Source organism: Eleutherodactylus coqui, chromosome 1, assembly GCF_035609145.1.
Source record: "Eleutherodactylus coqui strain aEleCoq1 chromosome 1, aEleCoq1.hap1, whole genome shotgun sequence".
Lineage (NCBI taxonomy): Eukaryota > Metazoa > Chordata > Amphibia > Anura > Eleutherodactylidae > Eleutherodactylus > Eleutherodactylus coqui.
This window is the reverse complement of record NC_089837.1, coordinates 382,552,538-382,568,084: the sequence shown is the minus strand read 5'-3', so window position 1 is coordinate 382,568,084 and position 15,547 is coordinate 382,552,538. Positions and strand designations below refer to the sequence as shown.

The following is a 15,547-nucleotide window of genomic DNA, read 5'->3' as shown; positions in this document are numbered from 1 at the left end:
GTGATCGAACCAATTGAAATAAATGGGCTCTATTTTCTGCGTTTGCAAAAATGCCTGTGTGACATGGGCCATAGAATTTTTTTTTTAAATCTTCCAATACATTATATGGAATGTTAAATATTACCATTGAAAAATACAAATCGGCCCAAAAATAGCAAGCCCCTATGTAGTTATGGCACCTAAAAAATAAAAAGTTATGATTTTTGAAAGTGAGAACACTAGAACTGCAGAATGTGACCTGAACACAGGCGTATCAATGACCCTTGATCATGAAAGGGTTGAATATGGGAATAGGACTGTGAACTGAATCTGTGTCAGAGCTCAAATATAGACTAGCTAAAAGTCTTAAACTCTTTGGAAAAATGAAATTTAATTACTACGCACTTGAAAAAAATTCCATATCTTATGTTCTTAGTTCATAAATACAATAAAGCAGTTTACTTTCTAACCTTTATCATATATACCAGTTGCAATCTTTGCTTTTATTCAGGATTATACTGCTATGCTCCTTATTTTTTTGCCATTGTGGGTTTAATTACTCTTCCAGCAAATGTAACCCTACATTTAAGAACATACTGCATGCGGATTTACATCTAACTTGCTCTTTTGCAGCAGAGCCTACTATTTGCTTTGGATGATTTAGCAATTTATATAAAAACTTGTGACATTATAACATTTGTAATAAAAGTGCACTAGCCATTGCCACTAATAAGATTATAGAAGGGATATTTATTTCCCATGGGTTTACACTTGGATTCTTTGTAAGTGAATTCCAATATGTTTCTTTGTTTGCTTGCTTGTTTCTTATAAACCCCTGATTGATTTATCTACCTACATGAGTCTACATGACCAGACAATTTTTATGTTTTGGAGTTACGATGAAGTGGATTTTATCTATTTTCTTTTTGTCTGCTCAAGTGAATTTTATCTTTTTATCCTCAGACAGAAACTGTTTTCTTCTGGTATTATTGGGAAATAAGTAATGGGGTTATATTCGCTCAAGGCTGGCTTTGGCTTATTCCCTTGTTTGCTTTAGTTGTTCCATGAACTCCAGGGCTCTTCTGCAGCTCTTAAGTAATTCAGAACTTTTATAGAGTGAACATAATAGATTATAGAAGTGATTATGAATGAGATTGCATTGTATTATTATTCACGTATGTTGGAAGGACAGTATATATTTCTCTCTTAGTAAGATAGGCTATCACTATCACTCATACATATTAGCTCTATTCTACTCTCTACCTTATTACTTTATGCATCAATCTGTCCACTGAAGGCTTTCAACAGAGGGAAACTAATTGGTCCACATTTGTCAGCAGTGTCATAAATGCCAAATGGTAATGTAAACATGTCCATAAATGTTTTTTACTTTGTGGCTGCAAGGACACCAGCTGGACGCTAACCAGCAGAATCTGGCTTCCCCTTTAGCAGTTGCCTTTCCGGGATATTTGTTTCCAATACTCAGATATTCCTAAAATTTACAGTAGAGCTGAATAGTCAGACTGATATAGGGCTCCTGCCCACAGATGGATATTTGCTGCGGAATAGAGCCCGTAGCATATTATGGGAAATCGATTCTTTCTGCACACTTGCGGAAACCAATTGCGGTTTCCGCAAGCACAGTAGAAAATTGCAGCAGCCTCCATTTTTGTGATGATTCCGCACTGACGGCTTCCATTTAATTCAATGGAAGCCATCCGATCCGCGGGCCTTCCACAATCACATTGCAGAAAGGTTAGGGAATGCGCATTCAAAGCAAGACTTTGAAAAAAAGAATTCGCACTGCGCATGTCCAATGGCTCGCTGTATGGACCATCCACAGCACAGATGAAAATGAAAGTCATCAGGTACGCGCGGACATCGCTGCTGGCATAGATGGATTCCGCTGCGGGATCCAGCTTGTGGAATCCAGCTCTGCCATGTACAGGGGGCCTTAAATGATATTAACCCCTTACCACTCCAGGGCCTACACTTACATCCTGCAGTGTTGGGCTATGTATGAAGCGAGATCACGGGGTGACCTCTCTTTATTCAGTGTGGGCGTCAGCTGTTTATTACAGCTGACACCCACAAGCAGTAGCTGCAATCAGCCACATGGTCAATCGCAGCTATTAACTCTTTAAATACCGCTGTCAACTCTGGTTCTGTATGGCCTCCCCACGAAGAGATCATAGGGAGACGTGCAGGTATCATGGCAGCCAGCGGTCTTTTGAAAGGCCCCAGGGCTGTCTTAACAGACTGCCTATCAAGCCATCCCCGTGGCATTACATCATACTACAGGAGCGATCAAAACATCATATGTTGTGGTCCCCTGTCGGGCTTAAAAAAAAGTTAAAATAAGATCAATAAAGTTTTACTAATTGTGAATAAAAAAAATTTAAAAGTTTAAATCACCCTCCTTTGCCATATCTATAATAAAAAAAATCCAACTCATAAAACAAAGATACATATTTGATATCGCCGCATCTGTAGAAGTCCGATCTATCAAAGTAGTGCGTTATTTACCCTGTACGGTGAACGTCGTCCGAAAGAAAAAAATTAAGAACGCCAGAAATGCTCTTTTACAGTCACCCTGTCTCCCAGAAAAAATGCAATAAAAAGCGATCAAAAAGTCGTATGTATTCTGAAATGGTACCAACGTAAACTACAGGGTCTCCCGCAAAAAATGAGCCCTCGCACAACAACGTCGACAAAAAAAAAAAAAAGAAAAACTGTTTGTGTGCAGAAGATGGCTGCAGAAAATAACTGTAAAAAATTTAATGTCTTTGAAAAAAAAATAAAAGTAGTACAGCAAAAAAAGAACTATACAAGTTTGGTATCGTAGTAATCGTACTGACCCATAGAATAAAGTTATCATGTCATTTTTCTTGTAGCTTGTGCGCTGTAGAAACAAGACTCACTGAAAGATGGTGGAATTTCATTTTTCTTTTTTCATTTTGTTCTACATAGAATTTTTAAAAAGTTTTTCAGTACATTATATGGTACATGAAATAGTACTATTGAAATATACAACTTGTTCCACAAAAAAAGGCCTTATACAGCTACAATGATGGATAAATAAAGGAGTTACGATTTTTTTAAAAGGGGGGAGAAAAAAACGAAAAAGAAAAAAAAGGGCTGCGTCATTAAAGGGTTAAGCAGTTGTCAGTACAATAGAAAACACAATTGCAAAATTAGGGACTTACCATTAGATAACATAGGCAGAAGGTGATTGTAACCCGATGAGCAGAATGATGACGATGTTGAAAATGACAGTGGAGACTGGAGCAGATGGTATAGAACAAAAATAACTAGATAAATCCTATCCCAAACACTAGCTCTGTCTATATCTTTCCCTAATCTCTCACTGACACTGACCCTAACACCAGAATCTACTGACCCCAAGAAGACCTCAGTTACTGCTAATGGTTAAGGCCCATTTACACGGAGCGATGATCGCACAAAGATTGCTCAAATGATAGTTTAAGTGACAGCTTTTAGGGATAATTTTGCATAATTAGTGTGCAAATGAAGCCTTTAGCTGAATGCAGTTAATAGATGGAGGGCTCTTATCTCCAGTCAGCTCCTTTGTTCTCTGACGGGAAACAATGCTATCAGCACTACCCGCGGAGAACTCAGTGTGCAGTCCTGATAAGACCACATGAGGATTTTTAGGTTGACCTGAATTTAACAATCAGCTAGCAGTGCACGAAAAGTGCACAATGGCTGCATATTTTGACGCAAAGATTATCGCTCAAACAATCACTTTTTAGCGATTTTTGAGTGATCATTGCTTCGTGTGGGCCTTTTCCCTGTCTGAAATGCTGTTCCGGAGAGAAAAAAAAGGTAATACAACCCAGATAAGTAGCCTGAAAAATAAACCTAGACATATACAAACAAGGAAGGAGGAGACAAGGCTGGACGGGAAAGCATAGCAAAAAGATCCCATTGACAAGAACAACCTAGATTAGAACAAGGTACTCTAAACACACACTGTTATAGCTATCATCAGCAACCACACTGCAGAGGCCAATGATACTTACAAGGAGGCTAGACCAAAAGGACCTCTTCCCTAAATGAGATTGACTGAGCATTGAAGTCAGCTGATCCACAACAACGGATCCACTGCAATCCGTAGCAACTGTTCCAAAAATGGGTTAGAAGGCAAGAAATGATAACAGTGCCAAATGTATCAAAATAATGCAATATACTTAATAATTATGACACATTTTCCTACACTATCTTTCAGAAATGAAAGCTGAGATCTGATTGGTTGCTATAAGACAACTTTGATAAAAGATGCCCAATTGTGTAATAAATGTGGGGCATTGAAACACCCCCTCCCCTCCTGTTCTAAGAGTCATGAAAAGTCATTGTTACAGAACTAGTGGTAATTATGGATTAAATCTGGCATTAGTACTTAACACCATATGTCAGAGAATTACGGCTAATTCTAATCCCTCTCCCTGATTGGAACATACATTTTTCATGGGTGTACAGGACTATTACATTGTGTGCCTGGATATTATGCAAAAAGGTGTTTACAATAGGGAAGGTTACTGAGTATTTGGCATTTGTTTTTAAATGGAATGTGTAACCTTTGGTGACTTTGTTTCTATTTTCCATGTCACTATGTATAGATTTTTTTTTAAATCCTAATATCCTAGTAAGCTCATAGGCTGACACTTCTTGTTCTGCAAGCAAAACTTTTCAGCAGTCATCTCTAGAGATGAGCGAGCACCAAAATGCTCGGGTGCTCGTTACTCGGGATGAAATTTTCGCAATGCTCGAGGGTTCGTTTCGAGTAACGAACCCCATTGAAGTCAATGGGCGACCCGAGCATTTTTGTATTTCGCCGATGCTCGCTAAGGTTTCCATGTGTGAAAATCTGGGCAATTCAAGAAAGTGATGGGAACGACACAGCAACGGATAGGGCAGGCGAGGGGTTACATGTTGGGCTGCATCTCAAGTTCCCAGGTCCCACTATTAAGCCACAATACCGGCAAGAGTGGGCCCCCCCCCCTCCCAACAACTTTTACTTCTGAATAGCCCTCATTAGCATGGCATACCTTAGCTAAGCACCACACTACCTACAACAAAGCACAATCACTGCCTGCATGACACTCTGCTGCCACTTCTCCTGGGTTACATGCTGCCCAACCCCCCTCCCCCCTGCACGACGCAGTGTCCACAGCGCACACCAAACTGTCCCTGCGCAGCCTTCAGCTGCCCTCATGCCACACCACCCTCATGTCTATTTATAAGTGCGTCTGCCATGAGGAGGAACTGCAGGCACACACTGCAGAGGGTTGGCACGGCTAGGTAGCGACCCTCTTTAAAAGTGGTGGGACGATAGCCCACAATGCTGTACAGAAGCAATGAGAAATATAATCCTGTGCCACCGCCATCAGGAGCTGCACACGTGGGCATAGCAATGGGGAACCTATGTGCCACACACTATTCATTCTGTCAAGGTGTCTGCATGCCCCAGTCAGACTGGTAATATGTACCTTAACAGTAACCGCGTTGGTGGTAATGTGGTGGTGACTGCGGACCTAGTAGCGCGGTTGTATTTTGTTGGTTTTCGGAATGTGGCCAGGATTAAGTTGGCCGTGGCGGGGGATGTTTTTGAGGCACTATGTGTCCTCTCCACGTGTCCGTGGTTATATGCACCTTAACAGTAACCGCGTTGGTGGTAATGTGGTGGTGACTGCGGACCTAGTAGCGCGGTTTTATTTTGGTGGTTTTCGGAATGTGGCCAGGATTAAGTGGGCCGTGGCGGGGGGATGGTGGGGGGGCTCTCTTGTAGTGTCGGTAAAGGTGAAATTCTTGGACTGCCACCAGACGAACCAATGCAAAGGCATTTGCCAAGAATGTTTTCATTGTTGGAGGAGGAGGGGGATGTTTTTGAGGCACTACGTGTCCTCTCCACATGTCCGTGGTTATATGCACCTTAACAGTAACCGCGTTGGTGGTAATGTGGTGGTGACTGCGGACCTAGTAGCGCGGTTTTATTTTGTTGGTTTTCGGAATGTGGCCAGGATTAAGTGGGCCGTGGCGGGGGATGTTTTTGAGGCACTACATGTCCTCTCCACGTGTCCGTGGTTATATGCACCTTAACAGTAACCGCGTTGGTGGGAAATGGCCTCGCCGCCATCATGTCTTTGGGAAGCCTCTGTTTCCACACCCCAGAGACATACCATTAGCAGCGGTATAGGCAGAGCCCAAAATTCGTAACATTTCAGCCGTAGCATTAGGACAGGCCCCACTAACATATCACTAGCAGCATTATAGGGGGAGCACAGTATTAGTTCCATTTCAGTAATAGTAGCACTCAAGACAGGCCCCAGTAACAATTCCGAAGCAGCAGTATAGTGGGAGCGCAGTCTTCGTTCCATTTCAGTAATAGTAGCACTTAAGACAGACCCCAGTAACAATTCCGAAGCAGCAGTATAGGAGGAGCATAGTCTAAGTTCCATTTAAGTAATAGTAGCAGCCTACACAGGCCCCAGGAACAATTCCGAAGCAGCAGTATAGTGGGAGCGCAGTCTTAGTTCCATTTCAGTAGCTGCAGTATAGCCAAGGCCCAAGTTACATTTATGTAGCTAAAGTGTAGGCCAACCCCACACACCTTTCTGTACCATGAGTGCAGGCGAAGAACATAGAAATTGCTATGATTACACTGTAGGCGAGGGCCCAAAAAAATTGGTGTACCAACAGTACTAATGTACCACAGTAAAAATTGGCCATGCCCAACCAAGATGGCAGGTGAAACCCATTAATCGCTTTGGTTAATGTGGCTTAAGTGGTAACTAGGCCTGGAGGCAGCCCAGTTTAACGAAAAATTGTTTCAAGTTAAAGTTCCAACGCTTTTAAGAGCATTGAAACGTATAAAAAATTTTTAGAAAAATTATATGAGTGAGCCTTGTGGCCCTAAGAAAAATTGCACGTTCAGCGTGATTACGTGAGGTTTCAGGAGGAGGAGCAGGAGGAGGAGGAGAAATATTAGACACAGATTGATGAAGCAGAAATGTCCCCGTTTTGGATGGTGAGAGAGAACGATGCTTCCATCCGCGGGTGCAGCCTACGTATTGCTTAGGTATCGCTGCTGTCCGCTGGTGGAGAAGAGAAGTCTGGGGAAATCCAGGCTTTGTTCATCTTGTTGAGTGTTAGCCTGTCGGCACTGTCGGTTGACAGTCGGGTACGCTTATCTGTGATGATTCCCCCAGCCGCACTAAACACCCTCTCCGACAAGACGCTAGCCGCAGGACAAGCAAGCATCTCCAGGGCATACAGCGCTAGTTCAGGCCACGTGTCCAGCTTCGACACCCAGTAGTTGTAGGTGGCAGAGGCGTCACGGAGGACGGTCGTGCGATCGGCTACGTACTCCCTCACCATCCTTTTACAGTGCTCCCGCCGACTCAGCCTTGACTGGGGAGCGGTGACACAGTCTTGGTGGGGAGCCATAAAGCTGTCCAGGCCCTTAAAGACTGTTGCACTGCCTGGGCTGTACATGCTGCTCGATCTCCGCACCTCCCCTGCTACCTGGCCCTCGGAACTGCGCCTTCTGCCACTAGCGCTGTCGGATGGGAATTTTACCATCAGCTTGTCCGCCAGGGTCCTGTGGTATAGCAACACTCTCGAACCCTCTCATTTCCTCTTCGGGAATGAGAGTGGGAAGGTTCTCCTTATAGCATGGGTCGAGCAGTGTGTACACCCAGTAATCTGTAGTGGCCAGAATGCGTGTAACGCGAGGGTCACGAGAAAGGCATCCTAACATGAAGTCAGCCATGTGTGCCAGGGTACCTGTACGCAACACATGGCTGTCCTCACTAGGAAGATCACTTTCAGGATCCTCCTCCTCCTCCTCCTCAGGCCATACACGCTGAAATGATGACAGGCAAGCAGCATGGGTACTGTCAGCAGTGGGCCAAGCTGTCTCTTCCCCCTCCTCCTCATCCTCCTCATGCTCCTCCTCCTCTTCCTGAACGCGCTGAGATATAGACAGGAGGGTGCTCTGACTATCCAGCGACATACTGTCTTCCCCCGGCTCTGTTTCCGAGTGCAAAGCGGCTGCCTTTATGGTTTGCAGGGAATTTCTCAAGATGCATAGCAGAGGAATGGTGACGCTAATGATTGCAGCATCGCTGCTCACCACCTGGGTAGACTGCTCAAAGTTTTGAACGACCTGGCAGATGTCTGCCAACCAGGCCCACTCTTCTGAAAATAATTGAGGAGGCTGACTCCCACTGCGCCGCCCATGTTGGAGTTGGTATTCCACTATAGCTCTACGCTGCTCATAGAGCCTGGCCAACATGTGGAGTGTAGAGTTCCACCGTGTGGGCACGTCGCACAGCAGTCGGTGCACTGGCAGATTAAACCGATGTTGCAGTGTCCGCAGGGTGGCAGCGTCCGTGTGGGACTTGCGGAAATGTGCGCAGAGCCGGCGCACCTTTACGAGCAGGTCTGACAAGCGTGGGTAGCTTTTCAGAAAGCGCTGAACCACCAAATTAAAGACGTGGGCCAGGCATGGCACGTGCGTGAGGCTGCCGAGCTGCAGAGCCGCCACCAGGTTACGGCCGTTGTCACACACGACCATGCCCGGTTGGAGGCTCAGCGGCGCAAGCCAGCAGTCGGTCTGCTCTGTCAGACCCTGCAGCAGTTCGTGGGCCGTGTGCCTCTTATCTCCTAAGCTGAGTAGTTTCAGCACGGCCTGCTGACGCTTGCCCACCGCTGTGCTGCCACGCCACGCGACACCGACTGCTGGCGACGTGCTGCTACTGCTGACACATCTTGATTGCGAGACAGAGGTTGCAGAGGAGGAGGAGGGTGCTTTAGTGGAGGAAGCATACACCGCCGCAGATACCAGCACCGAGCTAGGGCCCGCAATTCAGGGGGTGGGTAAGACGTGAGCGGTCCCAGGCTCTGACTCTGTCCCAGCCTCCACTAAATTCACCCAATGTGCCGTCAGGGAGATGTAGTGGCCCTGGCCGCCTGTGCTTGTCCACGTGTCCGTTGTTAAGTGGACCTTGGCAGTAACCGCGTTGGTGAGGGCGCGTACAATGTTGCGGGAGACGTGGTCGTGCAGGGCTGGGACGGCACATCGGGAAAAGTAGTGGCGACTGGGAACTGAGTAGCGCGGGGCCGCCGCCTCCATCATACTTTTGAAGGACTCCGTTTCCACAACCCTATACGGCAGCATCTCAAGGCTGATAAATTTGGCTATGCGGACGGTTAACGCTTGAGCGTGCGGGTGCGTGGCGGCGTACTTGCGCTTGCGCTCAAACACTTGCGCTAGCGACGGCTGGACGGTGCGGTGCGAGACATTGGTGGATGGGGCCGAGGACAGCGGAGGTGAGGGTGTGGGTGCAGGCCAGAGGACGGTAGTGCCTGTGTCCTCAGAGCAGGGTTGGATCTCAGTGGCAGGTTGGGGCACAGGGGGAGAGGCAGCGGTGCAAACCGGAGGCGGTGAACGGCCTTCGTCCCACCTTGTGGGGTGCTTGGCCATCATATGTCTGCGCATGCTGGTGGTGGTGAGGCTGTTGGTGGTGGCTCCCCGGCTGATCTTGGCGCGACAAAGGTTGCACACCACTGTTCGTCGGTCGTCAGGCGTCTCTGTGAAAAACTGCCAGACCTTAGAGCACCTCGGCCTCTGCAGGGTGGCATGGCGCGAGGGTGTGCTTTGGGAAACAGTTGGTGGATTATTTGGTCTGGCCCTGCCTCTACCCCAGGACACCGCACTGCCTCTTGCAACCTGCCCTGCTGCTGCCCGTGCCTCCCCCTCTGAAGACCTGTCCTGTGTAGGCGTTGCACACCAGGTGGGGTCAGTCACCTCATCGTCCTGCTGCTCTTCCTCCGAATCCTCTGTGCGCTCCTCCCTCGGACTTACTGCCCTTACTACTACCTCACTGCAAGACAACTGTGTCTCATCGTCATCGTCCTCCTCACCCACTGAAAGGTCTTGAGACAGTTGCCGGAAGTCCCCAGCCTCATCCCCCGGACCCCGGGAACTTTCGAATGGTTGGGCATCAGTGACGATAAACTCCTCTGCTTGGAGAGGAACCACTGCTGCCCAATCTGAGCAGGGGCCCGAGAACAGTTCCTGGGAGTCTGCCCGCTCCTGAGCATGTGTCATTGTAGTGGAGTGAGGAGGCTGGGAGGAAAGAGGAGTAGCAGCCAGAGGATTTGGATTTGCAGCACTGGACGGCGCAGAACTGTGGGTGGATGATGGCTTGCTCGAAGCACTTTTTGCCATACACGACAGGACCTGCTCACACGGCTCATTTTCTAATAAAGGTCTCCCGCGTGGACCCATTAATTGGGCGATGAATGTGGGGACGCCAGAAACGTGCCTCTCTCCTAATCGCGCAGCAGTCGGCTGCGATACACCTTGATCAGGAGATCGCCCTGTGCCCACACCCTCACTTGGGCCTACGCGTCCTCGGCCACGTCCACGTCCACGTCCTCTAGGCTTACCCCTACAACTCAGCATGCTGTATTACCAGTGATTTCCCAGGCAGCAAATAAATTGGCGCAAGCCTGCAGGACAAATAGAATGTTTCCCTTTTTGGGAAACGGAGGGCCCACTGACTATATTCAATCAGATAAGATATGTGTTGCACAGAAATGCAGTTATATGAAGTGCAGCAGAGCGGTTACTTTTCACAGGCAGCAAATAAATTGGCGCAAGCCTGCAGGACAAATAGAATGTTTCCCTTTTTGGGAAAAGGAGGGCCCACTGACTATATTCAATCAGATAAGATATGTGTTGCACAGAAATGCAGTTATATGAAGTGCAGCAGAGCAGTTACTTTTCACAGGCAGCAAATAAATTGGCGCAAGCCTGCAGGACAAATAGAATGTTTCCCTTTTTGTGAAACGGAGGGCCCACTGACTATATTCAATCAGATAAGATATGTGTTGCACAGAAATGCAGTTATATGAAGTGCAGCAGAGCGGTTACTTTTCACAGGCAGCAAATAAATTGGCGCAAGCCTGCAGGACAAATAGAATGTTTCCCTTTTTGGGAAACAGAGGGCCCACTGACTATATTCAATCAGATAAGATATGTGTTGCACAGAAATGCAGTTATATGAAGTGCAGCAGAGCGGTTACTTTTCACAGGCAGCAAATAAATTGGCGCAAGCCTGCAGGACAAATAGAATGTTTCCCTTTTTGGGAAACGGAGGGCCCACTGACTATATTCAATCAGATAAGATATGTGTTGCACAGAAATGCAGTTATATGAAGTGCAGCAGAGCGGTTACTTTTCACAGGCAGCAAATAAATTGGCGCAAGCCTGCAGGACAAATAGAATGTTTCCCTTTTTGGGAAACAGAGGGCCCACTGACTATATTCAATCAGATAAGATATGTGTTGCACAGAAATGCAGTTATATGAAGTGCAGCAGAGCGGTTACTTTTCACAGGCAGCAAATAAATTGGCGCAAGCCTGCAGGACAAATAGAATGTTTCCCTTTTTGGGAAACGGAGGGCCCACTGACTATATTCAATCAGATAAGATATGTGTTGCACAGAAATGCAGTTATATGAAGTGCAGCAGAGCGGTTACTTTTCACAGGCAGCAAATAAATTGGCGCAAGCCTGCAGGACAAATAGAATGTTTCCCTTTTTGGGAAACGGAGGGCCCACTGACTATATTCAATCAGATAAGATATGTGTTGCACAGAAATGCAGTTATATGAAGTGCAGCAGAGCAGTTATTTTTCACAGGCAGCAAATAAATTGGCGCAAGCCTGCAGGTCAAATAGAATGTTTCCCTTTTTTGGAAACGGAGGGCCCACTGACTATATTCAATCAGATAAGATATGTGTTGCACAGAAATGCAGTTATATGAAGTGCAGCAGAGCGGTTACTTTTCACAGGCAGCAAATAAATTGGCGCAAGCCTGCAGGACAAATAGAATGTTTCCCTTTTTGGGAAACGGGGGGCCCACTGACTATATTCAATCAGATAAGATATGTGTTGCACAGAAATGCAGTTATATGAAGTGCAGCAGAGCGGTTACTTTTCACAGGCAGCAAATAAATTGGCGCAAGCCTGCAGGACAAATAGAATGTTTCCCTTTTTGGGAAACGGAGGGCCCACTGACTATATTCAATCAGATAAGATATGTGTTGCACAGAAATGCAGTTATATGAAGTGCAGCAGAGCGGTTACTTTTCACAGGCAGCAAATAAATTGGCACAAGCCTGCAGGACAAATAGAATGTTTCCCTTTTTGGGAAACGGAGGGCCCACTGACTATATTCAATCAGATAAGATATGTGTTGCACAGAAATGCAGTTATATGAAGTGCAGCAGAGCGGAGACTTTTCACAAGCAGCAAATAAATTGGCGCAAGCCTGCAGGACAAATAGAATGTTTCCCTTTTTGGGAAACGGAGGGCCCACTGACTATATTCAATCAGATAAGATATGTGTTGCACAGAAATGCAGTTATATGAAGTGCAGCACAGCGGTTACTTTTCCCAGGCAGGAAATAAATTGGCGCAAGACTGCAGGACAAATACAATTTTTCCCTTTTTTGGAAACGGAGGGCCCACTGACTATATTCAATCAATAATATATGTCTTCTGGCCCTGCCTACACAATTCTCTCCCTGTAGTATTACTGCAAGGCGCAATGCTCTGCAGACAGCCGATTTTGAAAAGAAAAAAATATGCAACACTGCTAACAGCAGCCTGCACAGTACTGCACATGGATAGATGTGGCCCTAAGAAGGACCGTTGGGGTTCTTGAAGCCTACACTCACTCCTAACACTCTCCCTACCTAAGCACCACTTTTGTCGCTGTAGTATTACTGCAAGGCGCAATGCTCTGCAGACTGCCGATTTTGAAAAGAAAAAAATTTGTGCAACACTGCTAACAGCACCCTCCACAGTACTGCACACGGATAGATGTGGCCCTGAGAAGGACCGTTGGGGTTCTTGAAGCCTACACTCACTCCTAACACTCTCCCTACAGCAGCACCAGCAGCAGCACTTTCCCTCAGCTAACTCAGTCACAAGGCATCTGAGGCGAGCCACGGGAGGGGCCGACTTTTATACTCGGGTGACATCTGATCGCCCCAGCCACTCACAGCAGGGGGGTGGTATAGGGCTTGAACGTCACAGGGGGAAGTTGTAATGCCTTCCCTGTCTTTCAATTGGCCAGAAAAGCGCGCTAACGTCTCAGAGAGGAAACTGAAAGTAACCGGAACACCGCGTGGGGCTCGTTAAGAGTAACGAGCATCCCGAACACCCTAATATTCGCACGAATATCAAGCTCGGACGAGTACGTTCGCTCATCTCTAGTCATCTCATTATAATCAAAGGGTTATAATGAAAGCTAATACCTACATAAATGTAGATAAAACTAAGATCCATCATTCACAACAAGAAATGGTCATAGCTCACCTCTTCCCTCTCCATACAGACAGACCTCTGCTGAGATCACAGAGCATGCCTAGAACACTCTCCTATAGAAGTCAGTGGTTCAACAATTGTCCATGAGTCCGCTGTACATTCTAGTTATGAAGTTTAGGAAAAATGTCAAATGGAATTAATAAATCACACTTCTGTAAACCTGTTATCTGACCTGTAGGGCTCCTGTCCATGGGCAATCTTGCATTGCGTAACTCGCACAGATAATCTGGCCGTGAGTAACGCAGTGCACACTTTCCTTGGTGTTGCTATGGAAAGCACGGCCCCTTGTTCACGAGCGGAGAATCATAGCGAGACTCAAATCGCGGCATACTGCAGATAGGCTCACCAAAGAGAACTGACAGCTTCCCCCTGCTCCCCGGCGGTGGAATATCGCTAGCAATATTCCACCTCGCTCGTGGACAGGGGGCTTTACTGCCTAATATATGAGATTGCTTTGTACATGCAGTATCTACTTATCTATCCAGTCACCAGTTTAGGCAATAATTATAGCCATGCTGTTAATATATGGGTCTTTGAATATCTATAATATCCTATGGAATATATACCTTCACTTTAACATACAGTTATTAGATTTCAACAAAGAAACATCTTTGTATGTCACAGAAATGTAGACAAAATCAACATATTTTAGGCAAAATTGAAATAATGTAACACATATTCTGAAACTGAATTCTTCATTACTATATGTCTGTTTCCATTGTAAATCAATGTGTGCAGCTCTTTATAATACTGCAAACACTATGAGATAGGCACAATAAATAGTTATTATTTCACAGTATCAAAATGAAATTCAGATTCACATTTTATGCATAATTAATTTTTATTGAAAACATTTTTGTTTTAACAAAACCAGAAATAAACAATTTTCCTGACAAAACTATATTTTTTCAATATCTAGCATTTAACATATCACCTATTTCGTCAGAATCCAGCCTATTGATTAGATACCAGAAGTGATAAATTCCTCATTAGGCCTTAGTCAGACGGGCGTTTTTTCGCGCGATTTGTGGATCGCATGTCGGATGCGCATGCGCAAATCGCGTGACCGGGGGCGAAAAATCGCGGGAAAAATCTGCACCTAGCCGCGTTAATCGTCGCAGCAAAACGCCCGTCTGACCGGAGAAAAATCGCCGTGCGCATCAAAATGCGCATGAAAAAAATGATTTGGGGGCGCATATAAAACGCCGAACGCAGATAGGCGCGATCTGCGAATCGTCGTGTCCTATAATTTATCGCATATCCGCATAAAAAGCGGACATGTGACCGGTACCATAGCGAACCATTGGTTCTATATATGCGCGAATCGCATGCGCATGCGCAAATCGCGCGTAAAAACGCCCGTCTGACTAAGGCCTCAGACTGCAAAATCTTAATCAATTTCAACGTCCATTGAATAAACCAAGAATTGTACTTTTCTAAACCCAATTCTGAGCTTTCCTATATTCTAGCTCCTAGTACGACTACCCAAATTAAAATATCCTAATAGGAAGAGGGAGGGGGGAAAAAAAACATCCACACACCTTACACATGTCAGTCGGATAGGAGGGATACTTAATATAGGGATAGATATAAGGGGAGATATTAGTCCATGACTGTGCTGAGTTATCCCTCCTCAAACAATAATGTACCAATCCTAACCAACGGCCTGCCAGTTTCCAATCAATTTCCGACATTCCGAGGATCTCTAGAAATGTATCCAGAGACTCCAAATGTGTATAAACTTCCCCTGACAGTCCCTCTCAGATTCACATTTTATGTTGGAAATGAAATTAAGATACTAGATACAAGATACATGCATTGTTTTTAAAATATATTGAAATACCAATTACGACTAATATTAGGAAATATGTAAATAGATGCTAAAGGTATATTAAATGTTATGTCTTTTGTCTTTACAGGATTATACTTTGACGATGTATTTTCAGCAATACTGGAGGGACAAGAGATTAGCTTATACAGGCATTCCCCTCAACCTCACGCTTGACAACCGGGTAGCAGATCAGCTATGGGTTCCTGATACTTATTTTCTAAATGATAAAAAGTCCTTTGTACATGGTGTTACTGTAAAAAATCGAATGATTCGCCTTCATCCCGATGGGACTGTTTTATATGGTTTAAGGTAA

The 15,547-nt window shown here is 45.5% G+C and overlaps 1 protein-coding gene across 1 annotated transcript in view; it reads left to right on the top strand.

The window, feature by feature from the left end:
• The window catches only part of GABRB3 (gamma-aminobutyric acid type A receptor subunit beta3), a 169,822-nt gene that overhangs the window by 86,182 nt on the left and 68,093 nt on the right, over nucleotides 1-15,547 (top strand). Inside the window, exon 4 of the mRNA XM_066579271.1 lies at nucleotides 15,323-15,543. Within this exon, the coding sequence (XP_066435368.1) occupies nucleotides 15,323-15,543 (221 nt within the window). The remainder of the gene's footprint in view (nucleotides 1-15,322; nucleotides 15,544-15,547) is intronic.